Raw genomic sequence first — 26,767 nt, 5'->3', positions numbered from 1 at the left:
ATTTGACCTACACATAAGCAAATGTATACAAGTATTATTAGTTCAAGGTTATTTAGTTTTTTATTGTACTTATAATTGCTGGTGGACTTGTTTATTTTCTACCCTTGCCCTTCAAACATCATGAGAGTGCCACTGCATTATACATTATAATACATTATATTACTGGATCTTTATTACTGATGTGTTGAAGAACAAGAAGGATTTTAATATTGTAGCTGGTCAAGATATCAACTTTTAACTACTTTGTTCATTGGTTGTGGGTAATTTAAATAACTGGGAATTTCTTTAAGAATCTGCACCACTTACAACCAAGGTGGGTCTTTTTATTTCTCATTTTGTTATTATCTTAAATTTGTGGTCCTGTTTTGTAGTGGGGCCCCGACATATTGTTTTAAGACTTAGTTTACATGCTAATATATGGCATATTTTATTTAACTGCTTTAAACTAACTGACGCACAAAAAACAGGTAGTATTTCAAGACAGGAGTACTGATTAGTTTCTAAATAGATTGATGTATCACTATACCCCTATTAGTTCCTGGGTCTTGTGCATACAATAAAGGAGGTCAACAACAAAACTTTGTCCTAGGACCCCTAAAATAAGTTCACCCACCATGCTGTTGGGTATTACAATCTGTGATGATGAATCATATCCTCTAAAATAATAAGTGTTTTCAACATGAAAATGGTAACATTTCCAGTGGGGTATGAAGTATTCAGATTCTTTACTTTCCTTTTTTTTACGAGTAAAATAAGCAATACCACATGTAAATGTATGTTCAAAAAAGTCTCACATTCAAAATGTACCTCACAAATATTACCAATAGAATGTACTGTAAGTACAAAGGGACCCACTATACCGAATGGCCCCTTTCAAACTGGATTATTACTAATGCATTAACATGTAATCAACATTTTAATGTTGTAGCTTGTAGAGACGAGGCTTATTTTAACTACTTGATATGCTGTTGCATGGTTTAATCCATGGAACTGCATTATGTCATACAACATGTATCTTTTTTGCACCTGCAATGGATACATGTGATAGAGTAGAAGTGTAAAGTAGCATAAAACAGACATACACAAGTAAAGTACAAGTATTTGAAAATTGTACTTAAGTACTTTACTAAATGTACTCAGAGTAATTACTGTTCTAGTGTTTTACTGCTCCCTGCAATTTCTCCCCCAGCCACCAGGTGTCATAGCTGAGTCTTCCACGCAAGTCTGATCAATCCCATTTGTTTGTGAGGAAGGTTTAAGCAGAAACGCAGCACTCTCACCACCCCGAACACACGCACAGTCACACACAGTCACACACAGTCACACATACACACACACAATGACAGATGACTAGACACCTGCTCTGCAGCCTTCGTCTGGACGTGGCCACAGCATGTGGTGGAGCTAGATGCCCCCCTGCAGAATGAGATCATCTGAAGGGGGGCGCGGAGTGAGGCAGCCCTGCAGGTCCCTGCCACTGCAGAGACAGACCTGGCCTACGCTACAGCCCGGGTCAAGGACGGGGCGCTGCTAAAACACTCTGCCCTGTCACTTCCTTATTGTGGTTGCGCACTTAAATACTTGTGCACACACACTACCCCTGCATAACCTCTGCAGTGCCTTTCCATTCCCCTGGTGTCACTTTCTACAGGATTGATTGAGAAGGTAGACTGAGATTGAGTCACAACACAACATACAGAATTTGTAGAGGACATTTCTGAAAGGAATAAAAAAAATCCACAAGGAGTAGAGTTCCCTGACACCTGTTATGACACAAAGAAACAGCTAACAGTGAACGGCAGCCGCCAAGGATGAAATCACCTTGGCGAGCGAGCTTTTGTAGTGCCACACTTCGGGAAGGTTCCAAGTAGCACTGTTTCATGTGCTGCTGAAGTCTGCAGTGTTTGAACTCCAGCTCCACACTGACTGCAGCAGACAACCTGGAGGCAAGCCAGTGAGCGAAAGAGGGAGGAAGGGAGAGTGACAGAGTTAGATATGGTCAGAGAACAGAGAGAGAGAGAGAGAGAGAGAGAGAGAAAGAGAGAGAGAGAGAGAGAGAGAGAGTGTGAGAGAGAGAGAGAGGACAGGAGGGAAATGAGAAGTGAGAGAGCGAAGATCAACAGCAGGGATTCTATTTGACAGCCAGTAAGTGGTTTTGTCCCTCAGATCCCCTCAAATAAAACAACTGACATGTGCAGGTTTGGGAGACGCTTGATGATCTAGAGCCAGGCCCAACAAACAGAAGCACGTTAGTGGGATAGAGACCTAAGTGCATGCTTAACACTATATCCATTTCATCACAACATGATTGAAATAGGCAGGGAATAGCAGGCCCGACCAAATCCGCTTATCCGATTTGAGGCCATTAATCATTTCTGCCTCATGATGTAATTTTGGGAAACATGTCATTTCTCAGTAACAGGTAGGCCAGAATGTCGATGGGATTGGCTCATGTGCAGCTAGCCTGTTGTTGGACCTTATACTGCTAATGCCCTTATTGCACGGCTGTAAACCCACTGATGATTACAAGGAGTGGTTTGCTGCAGGCTGACAACTTTGCCCATTGACTGGCCACAACCTTTGGCCAGCATATGCTGGGAAACATTTCAGCTCATCAGAAATTCTTCTCAGATGTGGCCAAAATTGCCTGGAGGTCATAAAAAATACATGCGCACTACCCTGTTGTATTTACCATCAGTGCATGTGTATAGAAGCATCTCCACGGAGGCATATAGGATTATCTCACATACACAAACACACACATATGGATGCTCAGCCAAAAGCAAACAGATGCAGACAGACAATGTAAAGGTCTTTTCACCAATAGTTGCTTGACATCCATGACGCACAAACAACTGCCATTCTCTCCCATGAAAGGCGATCCGCTCCCTTGGCACGGAACCAGCAGGTGCATTACAAAGCCTCATTCATTAATAATGGTGTCCGCGTCTTTCTGTTACACAGGTAAACATCTTCTCATATTTGTCACCATCCCTCAAAGTCCTCACATGAGACGAGGCTACACATGTTTCGCATTTTACTTTAAGCATTTTTAATGAAAGCTGTTCTTTTTTTTTCAGAGCGTGATTGTGCAAGAACACCCCTCCACACCACACTTCCACGTTCTATATCTCACGTGCCGTGTGCCAACCCGACCCCATTGCCAAAAATTGAACTGACCCACATGGTAGATTCTTCTGCAAAGGGAACAATGCTAACTGCTATCAGCAGGAGTGATGTTACAGGCCATTGGGAGGTGACATTAATGAAGACGGAGGGGCGCCTTCCGCCCTGCCTCTGCTGAACTAAAGTGACCTTTGACCCCCTGGGTATAGAAATGAAAGCTGCAGTTTTATAAAAATGGTTCAGGTTGGGCTGTGTCCGATAAGGAGTCATTATGTGAGGTGGTTACATATTCACAGAGCTGATAAGAGCAGGTGAAACATAATAGGACTGGCAGTGGTTTGAGCATGGTGCGTATGTGCTTGGGTCAATCTAAGCATATAATAATACAACAGAGTTAACATAACACCCAACATCCATAATGCAAAATCAACACTGTAACACATACTGTATTGTTCTCCATGAGTTAGGCCTTCTTCGGCTTCCATCATGGAGATTGGTTTCAGGTTTTATAGACCATTAAGTCATGTCTCCTGGGCTCCAATATTCCCCATCCATATTAACATCCAACCTAAAATCACCTTTGCCCTGGAGCAGGTCCTCAGAGACGTGGGGATCATTGAAGGGCATGTCATCAACCACCCAAACAGCTGAATCTGCAGATTGGATAAAGTGCGGCTATATAAATTGGGCAGGAGGGCAAAGTGGAGCGCTACTCTGATTTTGAAATATTTATGACCCAACCGTAAACCATTGTCTCATTGTGTAAATAACAGCTTTATTGGAGCTATTTACCATGGATGTTCCAGAATAGATAGATAGATAGATAGATAGATAGATAGATAGATAGATAGATAGATAGATAGATAGATAGATAGATAGATAGATTTATCTCACTGTGCCTGAACGTTATGAGACACCAGTCTCATGAAGTGCGGTTAAGTTTGTGGCATTCATATGAGTGTTTTCAAAGAGGCAAAAGGCAAATCCATACACCTCAACGTACAGTCATTCACACATGCTCCAGCTTATCTAGTTCCTGTGACAGGCCTTTGTGCCGTCACCTTTGGAATTACATAATCTGCACAGTGACAAAAACCCTGTCGCAGAAAAACAGATTTAAATGAAAAGAATCCAATGTGCTCCAGATTAGGTAGGTTGGGAAAAAAGCCTGGCTGATTCTAAAGCTGCTCAGCAGATCACATGGCACAGGCAGCATCACCTCTGCAAACAGTGCAGATGGAAGTGGGAACCACTTTGGATCCTCATTTCTTACATCTACATGTGAGATATTGGGCTTTGCACAATCCCTGCTCTCTACTTATGGTGTGACATCCGTGTCTAATAATAAGAGAGGCAGTAGAATTGGGAGGAAGGGGGGGCTGTTATGGGACATGGAGATTCTAGTACATTCTCTGACTGATTCTCCAAATCCTGCTCCTTGCACGTCCCCTGTCCACCCTCCTCCACAGCATCTCCCGTGGGATCAGGCCAGAGACAGGTGGCCACTGGGAGACAGGGGAGCAGTCAGGCATAAGCAATCAGGCTATCAGATACTCCCATCCACACCAGCAGCACAATTAGACCTGAGAATCCACAGTCATCTGACAGCGACGCCTGCCACAGACCCAGACACACATCTAAGCGCGCACACAAAAACAGTCACACACACATGCACAAACTAATGCCTATTACAAAACTATTACACACTTAAGCCCCGACACTGCATCTCATTATGCATAAAAATTGCTGTTATGAAGACTTGCACAACAGACAGGAGCAACTTTACTCAAGAGCTGAACTGAACTCCATGACAGCCTGTGGTAACCTTGTGACAGCAGTTTTAGAGAAGTACGGGTGTTAATATGTTAATGACAATGAAGAAATGAAATGAAATGAAAGAAAAACTGCAGCAACAGGAAATACAGGAACTCATGTGAGCGAAAACTGGGTCAGTGAGACTCCAGTTACAAGTACGAAACTGTGCTCCTGGTAGCTAATTACTTATCAAAACTATCTTAGTGGATCTCCCTAAAGATGTTGCCCATATGTATATACACTATGCAACAAGCTTGTCTGCTCTGCCTGTGGCACTGACTGGGATGTCTATAGACAAGATGCAGCGGCAGCGCAGACCATGGGAGTGACGCATTGCAGGTACAAACACACCAATCAGAGAGCGCGATTTCTTTCTGCTACGTCTTGTGCCCCATCACACAGTAGCAGAAAGTATTCATACGCCCTTATATAGACCGTCAGATATGCGCAATATAATTTGTAATATCGACATTAGAATCTCCACAATCGACATAGACGCACAAAACAGATCTCTCTCGATTTTCATGCGTGGTTAATCATTCATATAAAGGCGTTTTAGATTATTTTAGTAACTGACGAAAAGGGAAGTTAGCGGATTGATCTTAAAAAGAGGAGGAGTTTAGGATAGCCGTTAAAGGCGAGTCCAGTTGCCTCTTTCTCAGTGTGTTCATAGAGATTGTCAGTCCGCCCAGGCATCGTGTTGGCATTGGTTTGTTACGGATTTTCTCTTGAACGGGCCGCTACATCTTCATCCAAATGGTAAGGAAACGAGGGTTTTTAACATCGCTCTCTCTCAGAATCGGTTGGCAGTGGCTCAGCGGTTAATATTTCTTTCTAAATGTGCGAAATTAATATCGATAAGACGTAACGTCACTCGTGTGGCTAAGCTGCAGCCACCGTTGACGGTGTGCTCTTACAGCCGCAGTGCTCGCCGAATAAATGACAGCTTGCTAATTGCTAGGTAATGCCAGTTAGACAAATGTAGCGTAAGCTAAACCTGCGTTAGTCAGAATAAATGCAGTATCACTCATCTGATTAGCATCGCAACGTTAGTTATCCTTACAGCTGAGGAAGTTTACCGTCGCCGGTTTCCTGGATAATGGTGCTCTTATGCAAGCCCAGCTGCATTCAGCTAGCTTATGTCGGGGTTCGCTAACGTTACACTGTGATGATGGACGAAATGATTTTGCCCCGTAGTGATGGGCGCCGACTGGGAAGTAACGTTAATTATTAAGGTAAAAGTAACGACTGTTGTATCAGACAGCAATTCTCAAAGTGTGCCACGCTAGAGTTTGACTAATGCTTTTAATGTTAAGTGTGAGCCGGCACGTAACGGTAGCTAGCTAACTTTAGCGCCGTCCTAGCTAACATTTACCGCCAAATTGTAAGTCATTCATTGTCTGTGGCAAAGTTGTCGTCATCGAAAATTCAAACGGAGGCAGAGCTAACGTTTAATGGGCACGTTCAGTCTTATTATTTCCGTATTGTGCTTTCTCCCAAGTTATTTAAAAAGATTGTCACAACAGCACGAAAACGTCCGTTTTGTATAACTGGACAGCGCCTGTGGTGGTTATTGTAACCGCCACAGTATTTGGCAGCTGTAGGGAAATGTGTTTGCAGCATTTTATATAAATGGGCGGCCCTCCCTTGAGTTCCCCCATTTCAGTATTCAGGTGTTGATCCAAGGTGGAACAGCAAATTTCATAAAGTGTTGATCTTTGGCATGCTAGTAATGGCTTCATCTTTTTATTTTTCAGGCTGATCAACTTACAGAAGAGCAGATTGCCGGTAAGACATCGCTGCATTGATCTACTTCTTTCCTCCTATTCTGCAAAGTGACCTGCCTTATGGATCCTGGCATCGCTTGCAGTGGATTTATACTTTTGCCTTTTAAGGCATTCCTCAGGGCAGCCTGCAGGTCATAAAACGGGAATGAATGAAACTGCTGTTGCAGGCTGGCTCTTGAGTGCAGAAGGACTCCCTGATGGAAAACTTTGCATTTTCATGGTTGCCATGTAATAAATGATGTAATCTGGAAGGGCTGTGTGTTCTGCTGTGGTGTTGGCAATCACCTTTCACATGCTGTGCATGATGTGTCCTTTGACCTGGGTGTGTTCTCATCAGATAGAATGCTTAAAGAACAATTGCAGTACTCGCTGGGGCTTAGTATACTTGAATTCCAAGATGGGACTTGGATGTTAATCTAAATCTTAAAGGAGTGTTTCAAGGTGTTATTGCCAGTGTGTGCAAAGGGACATTTGCTGTAATGTATGCAGTCTATGTCTAAAATGTGTACTTTGTGGTAGAGTCCCTGAGAATATCTTGAGCTTCTGTTGACTTAAATCTCAAGGTTTTACAGTATGCTGATTGTACCCTTACTGCTTTTAATGTTTTTCAGTGAATGCAAATGGCAAGATATGACCATGCACTAGTGCGTTATGTTGCTTTAAGCGACTGCAGTAATGTGTGGATTCAGTAGCATGTACTGGAAGAGTTGGATCCCCCAAACATTTCCTGCAGTGGATGCAGACAGCAGGCCTTTCCACATAACTAAAAGGGTGTTGCCCTGTGTGTCTGACCTGGCAAATGGCAGGGCAGGTTGTAGTTTTTATGACTCTGACAAGCTGCTCTATGCCACTTCACATTGCCCATTGGCCTCATCACACTTGATGAGTGTGTCATCGTTCCACATCCCTCACAGCACCACCGAACCATGCAGGATGTCATTTGCTGTTGATGTAGGCTGACTGCCCTGCTGCTTGTTCTGATGGTGGTAGTTGTCCTTGTTTAGCCAAAAACGGCCGCAGTTGGAACTCAAAACAGAAGGGCTCACCAGTGTGCTGAAGCTAGTTTATAACTGAAACATGAGTGATGTAATGCCCTTTTAAGTCTTGAGCTAATTCAGGGTTTGGGTCAATGTGATTGGCAGACTGAAGGGTAAGATGAGTTTGCAATGCAAGGTGAACTGAAAGCATTTATTTGGACTGAGATGTTAGCCCTCTGGTGTTTTTTTTTTTTTTTTTTTTTTTTTTTTTTTTTAAATCTGCTGTGAATATCTAGTTATATGCGTGACATCTCTGCTTTACTAAAGAAGCTCGCCCACTTCTTTCCCCCCAATCAGAGTTCAAGGAGGCATTTTCGCTCTTTGACAAGGATGGAGATGGCACCATCACCACCAAAGAGCTGGGCACAGTCATGCGCTCTCTGGGCCAGAACCCCACAGAGGCGGAGCTGCAGGACATGATCAATGAAGTGGATGCTGATGGTGAGAACTCAATCTGGCTTTTAAACCTGCTAACAATACACATTCTGTTAACATGCTGGCTTGAAATACTTCATCCATGTCTGTTTTGTCTTCAGGAAATGGAACGATAGACTTCCCAGAGTTCCTGACCATGATGGCCAGGAAGATGAAGGACACAGACAGTGAGGAGGAGATCAGAGAAGCATTCCGTGTCTTTGACAAGGTACATTCTGTCTGCGCTCCCACAAGCACACACATGCATGTCCAGCAATCAGTTTACTGACTAATTTCTTTTTTCAGGATGGCAATGGATACATCAGTGCTGCTGAGCTGCGCCATGTGATGACAAACCTTGGGGAGAAGCTGACTGATGAGGAGGTGGACGAAATGATCAGAGAAGCAGACATTGATGGAGATGGACAGGTCAACTATGAAGGTTGGTAGACATTATATTTTACTTTAATAAAAAAAAAACACATATTTAAGTAAGTTGCTTGGGTCATTCATCCTATACTGAGTCACTGAGGTTTTTTTTTTTTTTTTCCCCTCCCCCCCTCTCTTCACTGCAGAGTTCGTACAAATGATGACGGCGAAGTGAAGGCCTTGTACAGATTTCGTATATAAATAATTTGCCTTTTTTCTTTGTGTAATTTATCTGTAAAATCTTAATAGCCCCCCTTCGTCCCTGCCCCTTCTGCTGTCCAAAGGAACTGCATGTAAACTGCATAGGCTCTTGTCCCCATGTCCCTTTCTTTTGCTGTCATGGTGTTTTGGAGTGACGGAATGGTCATACAACCAGATGCCTGTGGAGGCCCCTGGGAGCCGAAGAACTTCGAGTCTTCCCGTCTTGTGTGCTCGGGGCCCCTCTGCGCATGGCGACATTGGAAACCTGTCAGCTGGTTGTCACTTGGCAACACTGTTGGCATGGAAACAGTGTAGAGGAGTTTAAACTCTGCATGGACTACGGACAAAGTATATATGGAAATCTCTCAGCATTGCACTACTGCAAAAAAATGACACGGGTGTATCTCCTAGGTACTCGTACAAACTCTTTTTGTATCTGCTGTTCTATATACCAGAAAACGACTAATCTTACCATGCTTTTTAATGTTTTACTCACTACTTTTACTTTTCTTTCTTTTCTTTTCTTTTTTTTTTTTTTTTTTTTTTTAAATGACCTCTGGTCATGCCTCAAATAATCCATTCCAAGTTGTATATTTTTGTTTTCCAATAAAATGTACAATCTACCCGGATTTGAAAATTGTCTTGTTTTCTCAGTCATAATGGATTTAATGGATCCTTGAGTTTGTATACCCTGTAATAATTCCCATTTTGTATTGAGGACAGGATGCTCCATTTTTGATAGGATCTTTTTTTTTTTTTTTTTTTTTTTCTGTTAAAATACATATGAAATGTTTACCATTTTAAATTTAAAGTGTCCCTTGTTAATTCCCAAAAGCACTGAGGAGCATCAGCCAATGCCTCTTAATGTTCAGATAAGCTCAGATCAAATCTGTATTGTCATTAAAATAAAAGCACCGCGTGGGATCAAAGGCTTCTATTTTGAAGTGCACACAATGGTACTCAACATTGGATTAGCCTTGTACTGTCCATCTCCCCTACTGACTACATAGGCCATGTGTTGTCTGCTACTGTTGGCACAGCACCATGTAGAAGCTGCCTCATGTCTTATTTGGCATTTGCCCCCAGTGACGAGGTGCAGGTGATTTGAGCGTACATCAGAAACCATGGTGTAAATAGAGGTGTACCTGTTTGTTTTTTTTTTTGTTAATTTCTGATTATTGAGTTTGTTACAGTAGCTTGCAGAGATACTAAGTTTGTTATTTTGATGAATGACAAAATAAAGCTCTATTGTGGACCTCTGCTCTGCCTCCTGTGTGAATTCTATGCTGGTTGCATTTAGTTTGCCATTGATTGTTTTACAGTGGTTTAACCAGCACTTAATGCTAAAGTAGAAAAGATTTTGTTCCATAAAGGTATGTGAGGATTTGGAAGTTCCTTGGGGAACAGTCAGGGCTGCAGTTGTTTGTAGCTTGGCCAGTCATGCATGTTATCCAATGGTCCCTGTGGACAAACATTTAGAACATTACAAAATGCGCTGAAGTGACAACTCACACACCAAAACAGACTTATCTAAAGAGGTAATTAACTTGTAGTACCCTGATTTGATTTTCCGTAATCTTGTATGTGTGTGTGTGTGTGTGTGTAGCTATAAATGAACAGACGATCCCTTTCTGAATCTGCACAGGAACAATTTCAGTTCCAAGGCATTGAACTTAAAGGAACACCACGACCCACATCGACTTCAGCTGTGAATTGATGACACAAGTGGCTCTCATCCTGTCAAACCAATTATCACAAGACTTAAAAAAACTCACAGTCGAAGTGTCATCACAGTCTACTTATAAAAAAGCTGTTAATTACACAACATGTAACACTAGTCTCAGCCCTCCTCTGTGTCCATGCATTGTCCAAAAAACAAAGACTGTATCATCAGGTGCCATGATGAAAAGTACAGGACGACCTAAGACAGCATCTCCTGTGTGCTCTCTGTGTCTCTGTGTGTCTCCTCATGTACTTTCAGGTCACACGAGACTTCCTTGAAGAGCCGTGTAAACATGAATTCTTGGCTCCTTTGAAGCATGTGTTTCACGTAGCCTAGCAACAGGGCCGAATGTTGTGCTTTTGCTCCCAGAGCGAGGTTTTCACTTCAGGTGATGGGTGTTTAGTTTTGCCCTACTGAGAGAGGGAGTGTGCCTGACATCACACTCAGGCCTAGTAATGCTACAAGAGGTAAGATGCTCCAAACTTCATGCATACAAAGACAGTGAGAAAAGGATTTGTCAGGGTGAGCTGCCCATTTTCAGGGAACCCATTCTACTACACACAACTACTGTACACTCATGTCTACATCACAACTTTACCCAGAAGAGACTAAAATACAATCACAACTATGTTTCATATTCTCTTATTTATCTATTTCATCTTTATTTCTCAGAAGTATAGTATTTAAAAGACTCCAGTAATGTAGTGTAACAAAGTACTTTTACTCAAGTACTGGACTTAAATACATTTTTTAGGCACTCTTGCTTTACTTGAGTATTTCCATTTCCTTCTACTTTATACTTCTGCTCTACATTTACAGGCAAATATATGTATATTTTAACTCCACTACATTTATTTGGTAACTTTAGTCACTTGTTACTTTGCAGATTACATGCTGCATCAAACCAGAAGTCACTGGTCGGGCCTTTAATCAGTCTGCTAATAGTATACAGCACATATGTGTAATTTACTTTTGGTTAAAAGTATTAATTAATTGCCAAAGAATTACTTTTGATACTTCAGACAAATTTAAGACTTTTACTTAAGCACGATTCATATAGGTGACTCACTTCTACCAAGGTGATATTTTAACACGATATCTTAAATACAATCAAAATTGTATTTTATGCTCTATTATTTTACTGACATCAAAGGAGAGGATAAGTTGCATAATAGAAGTAATCCTCATTTGACTGGACCCCAGGTGGTACTCAGACTTTATTTTGGAAACCAGGGCTTAAACACAGCCTCGCCCCTTCCAGACTTTCAGAAGACTGAGACATGAATTCCTGTTTTGTCTTGAACTGGATTGCAATTTGCACTCTAATGGCATTTTTTTAATCTGTATATTCTGATCAATCTCACAGTATCCCTCCAAATATCACATGATGGTGGATGATGATATTGAGGACTAAGCGACTGACCGCAGCACACACAGTATGTACCTTGGGTCCTGGCTCGCCATTGTGTCTTAGTCTCAGTCAAACTGGTGGGGGAGTCTAAATTTAGCCCTCCACCAGGCCAGCTTGTTGAAAAATTGATCGATAGTGGAGTCGCTGCTATAGTAACAGTCGCAGTTTTAATGGTGGTCAGGTGTCACCGGATCCCCAGTCAAGCAGACAGTGGACGACAATGAGTACAGTGCAGTATACTGCAGCATGGAAAAACAAAGTCGTCTCTGCAACCGGTGACATGTCCAGGGGTGGTAATAGAACAGATAAGGTAAGGCTCTTTACAGCCCTCATAACTCAGTGTGGTTAATGTGGACACACTGATCTGGTAAAGCACGGGATGATACATGTGGAGATGCATCAACACATTGTTGGCATAGCAAAGTCATCACAGCAAAAAATAATCTAGTGCGTCTTGGCTTCCATCCTGTTCTTATCTTCAGGGTGATGACAAGGTGGACCCGTGTGGCCGGGGGAGCTGGTGGCTGGGAACGCTGAAAGTAGGTGTCATACTGCAGTGTGCTTTCAAAGCCTGTCTGAAGAGCGGAGGCTGTAACATCGGCTTCTGTGCCAGCCCAGACGCTCACCACTGGGTTGTCGATTAAACATGGCTCATAATCTAATGTGCAGATAAAGTAGATTTTTCAGTTAATGGCTTTTATTACAAAGCACCATCCCATTGTCTGCGTCCATAGTGTGCTGTCTGCTACACTTACACCACAGTGAGTCCAGTCCCTAAGTGCCTCACAGTGCATTCATGGTAATAATGCATCAAAGTAATTAATTATCACTTTATCTTAATGTGATCCCAGCTCTCAGGCTCAATTGTTAATTAGCTGCCATCTTTTTTCTATGAAGGTATCCCATATGAACAATGGAGGCAACTTTACATTAACCATTGTAAATGAGCAGCACGCATGACTTTTAACTGTAGTATTTTGAGCTCTGTCCAGTCCAGTAAAGTGTTTACCTTCTTCCAGGACACGCCCATCCCTGGTCTCTATCATGTCCGTGACTTCATCGAAGAGGCTGAACTGAACCCAGTGAGGAAGACCTATGGGTTCAAAGGCGTGGGCAGAAAACCCAACACTCTGGGTGTACGTAAGGGGGATTTGCTTCTACCCGGGGCTTACAACTACACTGACGCCATCCAGGAAGTCCTGATGCACCCGGCGTCCTACTCTTTCAAAAACTGTCCACGGCCCGACATCGTCACCCTGGGTATGAGGGACAAGGTAGGACAAGATCCTGTGAGCATATGCAATTGATCTATAAATGTCTGATTTTTCCTTTCTGAGGGTTAGTTAAGAAGTAGTTCTACCTGTGGTTCCTTCCCTGTTCCTCGCACATGAATGAGGAAGAACATTTACGTGATACAGACCAGTGATTTTGTGCAATGTCACTGAGAGACGGTAACATGCCAAGAAATGTAACTATGAGCCTACGGCTGAAGAAGAAGAGGACTTAGGACTAAGTGAGCAAGAGTGGATGAAAACAATGCTGGTTTTCAAATATTTACAATTCTTTATAGAAGGAAGAAATTCAACAAATATGTTCTCAAGGATACAAGTGATGTTTTTTGCTTGTTTCTTGCAAAGATACATTAAGTATAAACTTTTTTGTTAATGACATTAAAATGGAGCTGAGGCTGAGGTCATTAGCTTAGCTTAGGATAAAGACCAGAAATAGGCCAAAACAGCTAGCTTGGCTCTCTCCCAAGCTTAAAATATACCTACGAGAAACTCCAAAGCTGATTCATTTACACTATGTATGTTGATCTTGTTGTTTTTATCTAAATTGTACGTAAGAAGGCATCTCCTTGGATTCTTGTCGGAGTGCAGCTTGGGTCGCGTTTTCATGTCTCAAACCGACTGACTCTGAGGTATCCATAAACTACTTGTCATCACCGTGATGTGCATAGAGATGCTTTGCAAAAGTACTAGGTGTTTCATGCTGAGGCTTTTTTCTTGGCGACAAAAGTTTGTCCATCTGCCCAGGACTTCTGTGCAGACTGTCTTTGGCTACCAGCAAGACGGTACCAAAACTGGCAACCCAACTGTGACGACAAGATTTAGGAAAGCTGCCCAGCTGTTATTCGCCAAGAAATAGTTAAACTACAGAAGTCCTCCGTAAACCACTAATCTCCGTTTTGACACGGGTGAAGCCAGGGGTCGTTGAAGTCTGGCACTGTGCTGTTTCCACCTGCCTTCAGTCTGCATGCTAAGCTAGGCTAAACACCTCCTGGATCTAGCTCCATGCTTCGTGTACAATATATGTATGTACACATATTTTAACTGACGCACAGAATCCCACAGTGTGATAAAACTAAAGGTGATATTTTCCATGATATAATGCTGCAATTTAAAGGCTCAGTTAACCCAGAAATCCAAAATATGCATTTTTCTCTTATTTCTCTTATCTGTAGCTCTATTTATTCAGATACATTGTTTTGTTTGCCAAGTTTGTGGTGCTCACAGCGCCAAAATACATAAAAAAAAAACAACAACTCACTGACGTCTCTTTCCAGAAAACATAACCTGGTTACTCAAGATAACCCACAGACCTTGTTGTGAGCAGTTCCATATAGGAACTATTTGTATCACTGCTAGTGGCAAGAGGCTAGCTAACTAACCTAGCTCTGCCGAGTAGTAGGTCATTATTAGTTACATCCAGCGCTACACTACACTAGATACACTTCCTTTTGTGCTGTGAGTGCCATCAATTTGTGTTATATTCCAGAGAGCGCAGACACCACTATGGTCAATATCTTTAAAACTTTAAGGCATTTACTTCCTTTGTATGATGATGCTGCTGCCCAAAATTGGAATCTGCGATGTGGTAACCAGTCAATAATGTGATATTATTAGTGGATATTAGGCATGAACTGTCATTAACTCGTAGCTCTCTACACCAACTACATTCAGATGTCTATTTCTTTTTTTTTAAAGATTTTTTTCTGGCATAGACACCTTTATTAAGCAGTAGACAGATAGGAAACATGGGAGAGAGAGGGGGATGTGACATGCAGCAAAGGACCTCCGGCCGGAATCGAACCGGGGTCGGCTGCGTATATGGCATGTGCTCTAACCACTCAACCACCTGCGCGCCAAGATGTGTATTTCTTAAGAAGTATTTAAAAATGTTTCTGTTTTGATCCATACATCATCACAGTACTTTGCCTAAAAATCCAGCAGGTGCTCCTCAAAAAGTGCCTGCAGCGGACGCACTGAAGAAAAAAAACAGACAGCGTGATAGAAACAGAAGCCAGCTGTTGGCGATGTTAGACAAAAAAGCAACCTCATGGTGATGCTGTCATATATATTTAAACACTTGTTAAAAAAATCTTTTTCCCCCTTGCCAGCACATAAACACATCACCGTGCGACTACAATGTGACGGCAAAACCAGTGGAGAAGATCCCCTGCAAGTAAGCACTCGACAAACAGCCTCTCTTTAGCTCTCAGATCACAGAAGAGCAGACAACCCGTGAATCATCCCTTGATCGCCGAATCCTTCCTCCTCACATAACTTCTCCTTCCCTCTCTCATCTCCTCGCAGCACAAAGATGGAGGAGCAATCACCAGCCTGCTCTCTCATTTTCTTTGCCTGTGATCATGCACGTCCTTATCCCTTTCTTCTCTCACTGTTCTCCTCTCTCTTCTTTTTTTTAATCTTTTGACAGCCAACCACCCCCCCACCCCCCCCTCTCTCCTCTTCTTCCAGGCATGTGATGTTTCGGTCGACCGTGCAGCGGATCACCTTTCCACCAGTGAGTATCCAGTCACCAAGACCAGTTATTAGGACCATTCAGTCTTTCCATTGCCCACAAAAAGGCTTCATTACAATACACTTTCAATAGGTTTTGGTTTCAAGCTATGACCTAATGTGTATCTGGTATGTGCTGTACAGGAGCTAGTTATGACAACCACAAGGGTCAAAGAAAACCGATCCCACAGGGTGTCTGATTGTATCATTTGCCCCATTTACGGGCCCGTTATGGCGCTGTACTGACTGACCAGTCAGCTTTGGTTCATATTGCAGCCTTAGCCGTGTGTCCATGCTGGTAGCTGATGGACATTTGAGCTGTGCTGGCAGCTGCTGAGTGTTGACAGAGAAGGAAAGGCGCTAAGAAATCCCGAGGGTGTTATTACTGCAGAGTTGGGAGCAGTTTTCTGGCGTTAGTGGTGTCACAGCGACTCTAAGACAAGTTTATTGTCAGAGGTTAAGCACATATACAAATCCCGCAGTAAAGTCAACTGAAAGCGCAGATCATTGAGATGACTGACCAAACAGAAGCGGACAGACATTAGGGGATCATGATTAAAGCGTCTTAATGGTTTACACTGGAGAACTCTCGGTCCATCCTGAGACAGGAAACAATAACTTTGGATATCCGTGAGCCTCGCCTCCGAGCCCAGAATATAATGAAAAAAATTTCCACACATCCAAAGAAAAATCTCCAGAGCGCTGAGGATGTTTGGGAACACAACAAAAAAGATACATTCTCTTTTTTTCTGATTTGACTTAATTTCCCCATCCTGGGGCAACTGTGTGTCCTAGATTTACATGTTGTGCTTTTTCGCAATATCGACTGCACGTGCTGCTCAGAAGGAAGAGATCCTCCCCTGAGATTCAAACCTGTTTGAATTAAAGTCATAATCCCAGATATTTTCATAGGAATATATGTCTTCCTCTCTGTTGCTGTTGCACAAAAGTGATTCAGCATCCACTGCTGCATGAAAACGTGCTGATCTATACAACTGCTGTCTATTTGCCACAATATCAGACTTCGCCCCCTGAATTTTCACTTAGTGCCCCTTGTAGATCAATGTTTACATTTTGCAGAGATATTCATGCTACCGAGAGGGTGAACCCATACAACTTTGGTTCACTGTCTTTTCATCTTGTGCCATCAGTAGGTCAACATTTTCACTTGAGAAAAATATCTAATCATCTACTCGATGGACTGGCGTAACATTTTGCAGAGATGTTCATGGTACCCAGTGGATGAACCCCAAAGGTTTTGTTGTTCCCTTGACTTTTAAACTACGAACACAATGAGCTTTTGTGTTTTTCAGTAAAATATCTGAACAATTATTGTATCAACTGCCATTAAATATATTGAAGATATTCATGGTCCCACATAGGATCAATTGTCGTACCTTGAATGATCCCCCGACTGGGACTAAATGGTTTTAGCTAAAAAATAAATATGTCTGATACTAGTTTAATACTAATGAGCAAATGTTAGCATGCTAAAAAGCTGGTAATCACTAGGAAGAAAAACAAACAAACTAGTTTTCCAATACATTTAAAGGTCTTTCATCAGAAACAGGTCAAAGTTATGAAGTTTCACAGACATCCACAGCATGTGCCAGTTACCTTGCCACACAGGAGAACGTTTTGAGCGTACTGTGCCACACTAGGAAAGTAGGCCAGCTGCTTTGGCTCGAACACACTCACACACACACGTGTGAGAGAGTTACACTACTGTCCATCGGCTCCTGTGAAATACACCTGCATTAGCACCTCTGGGAGCATCAGGCAAGCGCGCGGGGCCCAGCAGGCTAGTTGCTGAGGATCAAGTTAACTGGTAACTGAGATCAAATGGCATGTTATGGTAGCGGCCACCCTGCCGAGGAGCAGAGGAGAGGAAAAGACACCTTCCTGTCTCCTTCTGTCAGAATCAGAAAGCAGCTGAAAATGAAAGGCTGGTCCTGTGTTCAGGGACAGGGAGGCAGTTTTATGTCTGAGGAAGGAGGGTGGTGGTGGGGGGGTGATGCTATTTCTGCATGGCACGCCGCTGGTGATGACCAGTATGTGTGTTAGTGGGTAAGAGGAAAGGAGAAGTGAAAGGCAAGGAGAGAGAGAGAAAGAGAGAGAGAGAGAGAGAGAGAGAGAGAGAGAGAGAGAGAGGGGAGAGAGAGACACACTGACTTTTGACAGCGACGAACCCTAAACACAGATCACAGGTGAAAAAACTACAACACAACCAGAGGCCAGCGTGGGTCATAAAGACAACAGTCAAATGATGTCATAGGTCTTAAACATGTGAGTATGGGACCCTAAAATACATCTGGTGTATATGGTTGGCACATGCTTCAGATGACTTGAACACAGCATTGTATAACAATAGGCTTCCATTATGTTATGGGTCCCGAGGGAGAAACAATTCATCTCACATGTGGCTGTAAAATGTTAGAGGTCATGATGAACAGTGGGTCATACTTACATCATCATGTATGCAGTTTGACTGGACACAAGTTGCTTGTACTTTGTCTGCTGGTTTTATTTTGATGCTTAAGACACCATAAAAATAAATGTGTTCTCTTCTGAAAGTCTAGCCTTGAAGTTAATGTTTTTTTTAAGGGGTGTTTGCTTAAATGTCTCAAATAAGCTGTTTGGGTAACACTTTTTAAGATGTTCACGTTTTGTTCTACCACCTAAAATGCCTCAGTAGGTTTGAATTATAAAGCTTTTACGTATCTTAAAAGAGGATATTGCCAACAAGTGGCTAAAGGAGGCTACAGAAGTTGTCACATTAAACATCATTATGCTGAACATAGAGACTCATGTACTCACTAGTCCGTCTCTATGGGCTGACTTTAGTGGCAAACATGTTCAACTCGAACTTTAAGATATAGATTGATCGATTTGAAGTATAGCGTAGTAAAATGCTTAATGTCTGTGACATGAAATAATGCGACCACAGTTAGACCAACGTTAGCTTTTGGCCTCTGACGATTTCATTTACGCCTCAAAAATCATTGGTGGTCTTCATCTGTGAAGATTTTCTTACTGAACAAAATGTGTAAGTATCATAAACTTGTGTTTGCCACAGAGTTTATTACTGGCAATAATCAGAAATTCAATTTGGAAAATGCCATTGGCTTTTTGTCAGGGAAACCCTGGCGATGTTAACTTCCGGGTTGGCCGACAAAAAAGGCATCATCCCTACAGTTCTCTATAACAAGGCGTCGCTAGGTTAGGATAACGGTGATATGCTAGCCTTGGCTTGCAAGGCATTAAGGGTGAAGTATGTCACGTTCAGCCAGAATGACAGGACTGGTTTTAACCAGTCTGTCCTGTCCTGTCAACAAGGTAGCTAATGCTGAAAAAAACAAACCCCAATAATTTAATTACGTTCACCTGACAACAGTACTACTAGGAAAACAGGTTACCTGAGCAAAGGGAAGAAAGTAGGTTTTACTACACACTACTGAGTTCATGCTTGGCTTGTTCTTCAACATATTGAGGTTGAGGTGTTGCATGCTTAGCAAAAGTTTAATCCATGTGGTTTTCAGCAGCTGGATGAGCAAACCTCTGTTCAATAAACAAACCACGTTCTACAAACGAATGCTAATTGACTTTTTAATGAAGATAATATTGGTAGAAAGTCAACTGAGGGGTAAAAAAACAAGCTATGTGAGTTCAGATGACAAAATTACCAAGAAAACATTTCATCCGTTGGTAATAAAATCTGTGTGCTCATGTCCTATTGATTATGTGCAAGCTGTGGTCTACAGCTTGATCACAAACCACCCGATCAATCCATCAGATCTATGAAAGCTTTTATCTCTGACCACCTCAGAAGGAGGGACCTGCTCCGTGCCACTATAATCCACAGACCAAACCAGTGATAGGCATCACTTCCTGCTTCAAATCCACATTGCCGCGGCTGCACTGTGAGCACTCAGTGAGTCCATTTCCTCCCATTGAACTACATTTCCTCTTTAGGTGCACACAGGCCATCTGGGAACATAACCAACACTATATTGTAACCACTAGTGGTATACTTTTTACAGCTGTATATCCTCTCAGCTGCATTGGAATTCTCGATGAGTGGGTTAAAACACAGTGCAGAAATGTTTTGATTTAATATTGATCTTATCATTGTTTTGATGGAAATTCATGCCAGTTGAAAGAGATAAGTCATGATTTGGATAACTGGAACATACCATTTCATGCAGCATTACACCATTACATAACAGGATGCAGTAAAGAAAACATAAATCAAAAAGATTTTTTTTTAAAAAAAGAAAAAAAACAACATGTCTGCTCTATTTGAACTCTCTCTGTGTGTGTGTGTTTGTGTTGTCTGTGTATTCCACAGAAAACCCCAGGACCCGGCGCCTACGAACCTTGCTGGAAGTTGGGTGACCGCCTCGACGCCGAGGCCATAGACCCGCCATTTAGCCTCTTCTTCCGCAACACTGTCTAGTGTGAAATTTACTTCCCGCAATGACTTGATGCCGCGACCTCATCCACTTCTCCTCATCCTGTCAGTTTGGAGATCCTCACATGACTCTACCTTATTTAAGAAATGACAGTCAAGTAATGAATGTTCAAGAGAAATAAAGATTCCTGTCTCTTATTACTTGGACCAGTGTTTATCTGCATCAGTGAAGCATTTTGTGGTCTGCCAACGACATAATAAGCTACATCGTTGTGCTCAAATTGCTTTAGTGATGCCGGCCAGGGAAGCAGAATGATCTTATCTACAACAAAGGGTACTTCATTCCACTTAACTACATGTTCCCGGTATTGCTCTCTCCCTCCACCTCTCCTCTCCTCTCCTCCTGCCCCTCACTCCTCTTTCCCTCTCTGTCAGCAGTCAGGCTGCTTTGCCTTCCTACTATCTCTGCCCTGCGATGCACTCCGGAGGAGGAATGCTGCTCAGCCATGCGTCACATGCACATAGCTTAGTGTGGCATGCTGCACCCTCAGATAACACATTTCGGTATTAGGGGCCAAGGCAGTGTCGCACAATAAAACAGCTATTCTTATCGCTACCTACTCTGCATACTCTTTCTTCCGACAGACCTGAACAAACAGTCAATGATGTCGGGAACACAGAGAACGGCAGCGAATAGGTATCGCCCCTGTGTTCAACATAATGGTGGTGTACATAACAACGCATCAGGGGACAGAAATAAAAACAAACACGTTGGGGATTTGTTATTAGCGTGATCCCAGAATGTGTTTTTAAAAATGATTTACTCAGAGAAGGGTTTTGCTGAGCATGCATGCTTCACACTCACGGTCAGATACACTCATGCCGAGCGGCAGAATTTTGTGTAACGGCTGGTCAACAGTTGTTGAGTTATATTCATCTGTTCTGCCCACCCAGATTCTGTTATTAGATCCAAGGAAGAAAATCTGAACCGTGTTAATCAAAGCCCACTTTCTTAAGCTTTATTTTAGTCTCGTATCTGTTATAGAGGATGAATAATCACCCATAGCAACAAAAGGATTGTCATAAAGCCATTGAAAAACATAATATAGCTGTGTCACTGACAGAAAAATCCGTCAAGTGATTTTTTTTTTCAACTAAAAGAAAAGTCCCTTCCCAATTCATCATGGCTGTAGCTCTGTAGTCCTCTGTGGCATGTTTACCATTAACAAACATGGCTCCACTTTTCTTTTCTTCTTTGGTGGATGTGTATTAAAGATGTACTAATCAACAGATCACACTAGTTTGTGTGATGTAGGAGATGTGAGTTTTTCCTGTACATGTAAAAAGGATTTATGTACCGCCTGCAACTTAAAAGCTTCTGTTAGGTCTCACTGCTTTCATCTGCCTTGTTTCAAGTTGTTTTTTTTTTGTTTGTTTTAAAGGAAAAAGCTGTAATTAAACCCACTTCATGCTACCTACCCTGCACCAAACGGCAGACAGACAAAAGTAAGTGGCTAGCTCGCAACAGCACAGTGAAGGTACCAGGCATTTTCTTTCACACGTGGCGCTTTACTCTGTCACATGTTAGGTCACTCACACCGTATGAGAGCCGCTAACTGTTGCTGTTACTTGTTCCAGTCTAAAATTAGTAAATGAGTTGATTAAGTTGGAAAATTGGTTTATGGACTGATTTATGTTGAAGATGTCCTCTGACAGAAGTGGTGCCAAGTGTCACGCAAAAGCACTTTTCAACAACAACAGGCAGATTGTGCTCCTTTGTGCTCCGTCAATAGTGAGTTTGAACATAAATGTTGTAATAGGGTTGATCTGGAAACTGTGCAGTCTTTGTTGAGCTAACAGTTACTGCTCCTTGCTCCCTGTCACTAATCTTGGTAGACCTAAGTGGCATATTTGTTCTGCTGCTAATGTGTTTTGACACTGTTGTGATCTGGATAGGCTAATATGACATTTTAGGACTACTCAGGGAAATGTGAAGTGTTTCTCGGGATGTGCTCTGTGTTAAGATTTTCTCGGCCCACTCTAGTCGTATATTACTCTCGTCGCCCGCTTTATCAGCTGTATTGTCTCCCGGGTCCACCTGTTGTGTTCTGTTAACCACTGTGTGTCTCTCCCTCCCACTGTGTGTATGTGTGCATGTGAAGAGTGTGACAGGGAATGCACAATACATGAGGTTTGTAGCAGACGGGTGTGTCTGTCAACATGAATGAATTGAAAGATAAGATTCTTAAACATTGTCTGAACGCAGCAGGAGCGACTGTCCAGGTTTTTTTGTTCTCAGTGTTTTGTTTTTTTTGCATGTAAAAAAAAGGAGCCAGTGCCACGCCTAAAGTAACCTAATGCTTGGTATTTGTAGCTGCTCTGCTATTGTTGATCTAACCACAAACTTTATAGATTACACAAGTGTTCCTGTCACATTGTGGTAGTAAAATATCACAGGGTTGTCATGTCGTCCTCATAAAACCAATAATAGTTTTATGTAGTTATATATCTAGTAAAGCTATATATATAGTTTATTGTTTCATTTCATAGTTCTTGGCTCTGGGGAAAGTAAGTAGGGCCCTTAAATAGATAATCTTGCCTTGTCATCTAGAGACAGGCCTGGCAACACGGTTATCATGTTAAAGTAGACATTTTTTTTCAAACTGGCCAGTTCTGTAGCCTTGTATTTCTCCTCTGTCTGATACGCTCTGTTTTAGCTCCTGTCTCTTTAAGGCTCGCCCCCCCTCCAGAATACCCAGTCTGCTCTGATTGGTCCACGCACACATGTCTGACCCAGCATCTCCAACAACAGCAGAGCAGCTGTGCTATATCAATTCTTAAATGCCAAACCACTAGGTATACATTTCTATAAATGGTGACATAGAGTGATGTCACAAAGTCACAGAAATAAAGACGAGGCGTTTCAGCAGCAGTGTTCTCTGTGGGAGATGGTAGCTTCTGTTGGTTTGAAGACATGCTCAGGAACCAATTTGAAACCCTGAGGGAAAATAAAACAATGAAAAAAAGGTATAACAGGCTTCTGTTAACTTTCTTGTATGAAAAAATGTCAAGGTTAACAGCTTTTTCTACACCCAAGCCGCCCAACACAGCAATCGATGTAATCGATGTAACACACAAAGTGAAAAGGAGACATGTGGAGCCACATTTGTAGTGATGTCACTGAAAAATCCAGCATGTTTTTTGGAAAAGCTGAATGTAGATACTGCTTTCACCCTAGGAAGAACATCTGAGAGATCACAAAAATAACTTTGAAGATGCAACCTGCTTACCATGAAAAGTGAGTTGGGGAATTCATGTGACAGAATCATTAAGTGACCATTGTGTATTCTAGCTCTTGCAAAAAGTTTTTTGTAACCACAAAACATCTCAAACCCCTCCACTATCGGTTCATGCGTCTGGTAAGGACTGTTCTAATCTCCTGCTCAAAAGCACTTCAGGAAGGAGAACACTGACATAAAATATGGGCGAGATTAACAGATAATTTCAAAAACAATTTGAAACTTGTGAGGTACTGTGTGTAATGAGGCTTAGGACCGTCTCCTTAACACGTACTGACATTGGTCAAGCATTCTGTTTGGGACAACAGTCAGGCGGGCCGTACTGAATGTTATCACGGCACATCTCCTTTGCCGACTTTAATCTCCACCGCTCTGTTTTCCCTCAGTTGCAGACACTTAAGAGCTGGAAGTGGTTTGAGAGCCGGGCTCTTATTCACCCGTCATTATTCTGGAGACAAGGGAGCGCACACTTCCACCCGGAGAGGAAGACAATCTTATTAACATGGGGCTTTGCATGCAGCCTCTGGAGGGCCGGGCATATGTGTCCTCTGCTTGTGAGGAAGACAACAGTGAATGAGAGAGATGTGAATGTGTGTGATGAGCAGCCATTCTGCCTGTGGTCAAGACATCAAGCCCCCAGTAATCTCTGTCTCTCTCAACCCCCAGTGCCCTTCCACCCCTCTCATCTCAGTGATCTCCACAGTCCACACACTGATCTCTGACATATGCCTCATACTGACGACTTAACACCCTCCATCTCCCACAGCCTGCCTCGACCACAGGCACGGCTCGGCACCCGCTCTTTCGCTGTCAATCAAAACACCCCTTGTAGACACACATCGCTTCAAAGAATAAGCACGCAGCTGCACGATGCGACGAATGCAGCGCGCAGACATGCTCTTTTGATCCTCACATGCACACATACACTCAATTCTTGAAGGTTCTATAGGCTGGTATAAAAGATCCAAACTACTGCTTCCCTTTTCCCTGTTTGGGCAAGTGACGCTTGAATCAATACTGCAGAGAATCCGGATGGAAGGCACTGCACGAAGCCTTCCACACCCGTATTATCTCTTTATGTGTAGTTTTTTGCTGAGAGGCCAGTTGAAGATGCTGGCACAGTGGACTTATATCATTTAAGGGTCATGGGAACATCTGGTGTCAGGGCTGGTCGCGCCGGCAGCCCAAACATCAACTTCAGCTTTAGGGAGCAGCTTAATGAGATCCGGTCAACATTCAGGAAGCAGTGTGGCACATGAGCGCGGCCTGGAATAAATCTGTGTTTCTGGCAGCTTTCGACAGGAGGTGACCCTGCAACCCAGTGGTACAACTGGGCCCGAGTCGAGGATGTCAAATTAACAGCTAACTCAGTGCAACACGCTGAGAAAATGTGACCCTGCTTCAGAATGATGACGAAGGCAGACCACGGGAATTTCCTAAGAATGTTACACAAGGGTACCCATAATCCAATCCCAGTGTGGGACAGATGTCATTATCAGTCGCCAAGTCCCTGCTAAAGGTCGGCAAACAAACAAAGAATCAAACAGAGAGGCCATTGTTCGGTCATTGACATTGTTCCGCACTAATATGGGCTCCCAGTATCACCGGACCAGCTGGACTCTGTCTCCCTTTGTCCCTCGCTGTATCACATGAGCACCTTGAGAAACTTCAGCCTGCAGTAAGAGGGTCAAAACAAAGAGGTTGCAGGTTCAGAGGTGCTGCTCCCTCATGTCCCCTTAAAGCCTAGGTCACATAAACTCTCATCACCACATCCCACACTGAGGGTGATGACTGCTCAGCTGAGGAATTTAGTGAGCCGTGTGACACACCAGGAGGGTGACCAGGTATCCTTTTACCCCCCTCAAGGTGCTGACAGATGCATCGGAGCAACATTACGCTTCTATTAAATGACATTTAAAAGTTTAATCAGCTCCAATGGCCGACTGTTAGCGAACAAGAGGGGGTCATTGTTTAAGTGGGTAATGGTGCTGGCACCATTACAGCGTGTGTGGAAGCGGACCAAGAGCGCCGGAGGCCGATCAGGTGAGCTGGAGTGATTGATGGGAGGGAACACACTGCCGGCCAAGCTGCCATTTACTGTGTTATTATGTGCTCGACAATGTCAACCCCATAAAAGAGCATCAGAGCTTGTCCCAAAAACGGCCGTGTGGGAACAATGTGAGAGCAATGTGACGCTCGTTTCATGTCATTAAGGGCTGCTTGTGGATAGCACAGAAAAGACTGCATAGTGTGGCCTTTTCCCCTTGTTTTGTGTTATTCGCAGCACTATGATACACTACTATGAGTAGTGTAAAAGTCTAATAGTCTGATGTCCAATGTGACGCAACAGCTACGAGACAATTAACTTTTCTTAAGAGATAGTCCAACACATAATCCCCCACCAAACCAATACTTTTTACATGTTTCATGTCATTTATATGGTTTTGGAAGAATTAAACAAAAGTTTATGACATGTTAATTAGATTAGATGTTAATTAATTCCTACCCTCTCACTGAAGTTACTGCACAACAAGTGATAGGAGGAGGGAGTGGCTGAGACAGAGACGCCACTCACCCCATTACAAGACACTATACTGTCAGAGTGATTTCAAAGCTACTATTGAAAGGCAAAAAAGTGACAAAATGTTTCTTTAAACCATTCCCACCTGTAAAAAATACATTTGCTCATTCATTTTCTGGCGAAGCATTTGTATTGCAGCATGCATTGATGAAGGCAGATGCAATGTCATAACCGTAAACATTTGCTGTAAACAGCAGCTGTGAAGCAAGTCTGTGAAATGACAGCAAAAAAAACATATATTGAGGTTTTTTACTGCAAAGTCTTTGGACAGTGCTCAAGTTAAGTCAGAATATAAAGCTCGCCTGTTTGCCAATGTATTTCTGAGAATACACCGTGTGAACTCCTTACCTCAAGGCTATTCAACCAGCATGGGCAAACATTTGCATTGAACTCCGCTGGAACACATTTGCCCCTCGGGTACGGACAATACATATGTCTGCTGCACCGGTCATTTTTATTTATAAATGAGATTATGGAACCACATCTGATCCTTGTAACCTCTATCGCACCCCTCACCCATCCATGACTCCCTGGCCTTGTTTGGACAATGGCGGTTTATGGTTTCCTCGTTGGCTCCCTGCACCGACACCACCCTGCCCATGCCCTCCATATGCCCCTGCAGGGTTGGCATCGACATGCACACATCGCCGTGACCTGAATACCAGGCCCCCGACACACTCAAATGCACGCACGCACGCACGCACGCACGCACGCACATACCTCCTACTCA

At 42.8% G+C, this 26,767-nt stretch overlaps 2 protein-coding genes across 5 annotated transcripts; both read left to right on the top strand.

The window, feature by feature from the left end:
• The first annotated feature begins 5,558 nt into the window (after nucleotides 1–5,558).
• On the top strand, nucleotides 5,559–10,070 carry calm2a (calmodulin 2a (phosphorylase kinase, delta)). The gene is made up of 6 exons (XM_030442139.1): nucleotides 5,559–5,700; nucleotides 6,699–6,729; nucleotides 8,063–8,206; nucleotides 8,302–8,408; nucleotides 8,486–8,621; nucleotides 8,755–10,070. The coding sequence occupies exons 1-6, from the start codon at nucleotides 5,698–5,700 to the stop codon at nucleotides 8,781–8,783; spliced, it is 450 nt and encodes a 149-aa protein (XP_030297999.1). The 5' UTR covers nucleotides 5,559–5,697; the 3' UTR covers nucleotides 8,784–10,070.
• An 820-nt stretch (nucleotides 10,071–10,890) lies between these two features.
• stpg4 (sperm-tail PG-rich repeat containing 4) lies at nucleotides 10,891–20,328 on the top strand. Of its 4 annotated transcripts, none has more exons than XM_030441199.1 (9): nucleotides 10,891–10,999; nucleotides 11,899–11,968; nucleotides 12,125–12,253; nucleotides 12,426–12,482; nucleotides 12,963–13,217; nucleotides 15,344–15,408; nucleotides 15,705–15,750; nucleotides 19,573–19,677; nucleotides 20,095–20,328. In XM_030441199.1, exons 2-9 carry the CDS (start codon nucleotides 11,927–11,929, stop codon nucleotides 20,200–20,202), a joined length of 807 nt encoding a protein of 268 aa, XP_030297059.1. In that variant the 5' UTR covers nucleotides 10,891–10,999; nucleotides 11,899–11,926; the 3' UTR covers nucleotides 20,203–20,328. The 4 variants fall into 4 exon arrangements, with proteins under 4 accessions (XP_030297059.1, XP_030297062.1, XP_030297060.1 ...); XM_030441202.1 differs by having other exon boundaries at nucleotides 12,109–12,253; XM_030441200.1 differs by lacking the exon at nucleotides 15,344–15,408 and having other exon boundaries at nucleotides 15,664–15,750.
• The last annotated feature ends 6,439 nt before the right edge of the window (nucleotides 20,329–26,767 follow it).

The sequence above is a fragment of the Sparus aurata genome, chromosome 15 (genome assembly GCF_900880675.1).
Source record: "Sparus aurata chromosome 15, fSpaAur1.1, whole genome shotgun sequence".
NCBI classification, from domain to species: Eukaryota; Metazoa; Chordata; class Actinopteri; order Spariformes; family Sparidae; genus Sparus; species Sparus aurata.
The sequence above is the reverse complement of the archived record's forward strand: the minus strand, read 5'-3'. Positions and strand labels throughout refer to the sequence as shown.

Excerpts from the sequence above, each read along its gene's own strand:
- calm2a (XM_030442139.1), top strand. Across the intron at positions 6,730-8,062 it reads TACAGAAGAGCAGATTGCCG|AGTTCAAGGAGGCATTTTCG; the intron begins GTAAGACATCGC and ends CCCCCCAATCAG. Across the intron at positions 8,409-8,485 it reads CATTCCGTGTCTTTGACAAG|GATGGCAATGGATACATCAG; the intron begins GTACATTCTGTC and ends TTCTTTTTTCAG.
- stpg4 (XM_030441199.1), top strand. The coding sequence starts at position 11,927 with ATGATGATATTGAGGACTAAGCGACTGACCGCAGCACACACA. Across the intron at positions 11,969-12,124 it reads GACTGACCGCAGCACACACA|GTGTCACCGGATCCCCAGTC; the intron begins GTATGTACCTTG and ends AATGGTGGTCAG. Across the intron at positions 15,751-19,572 it reads AGCGGATCACCTTTCCACCA|AAGGAGGGACCTGCTCCGTG; the intron begins GTGAGTATCCAG and ends TGACCACCTCAG.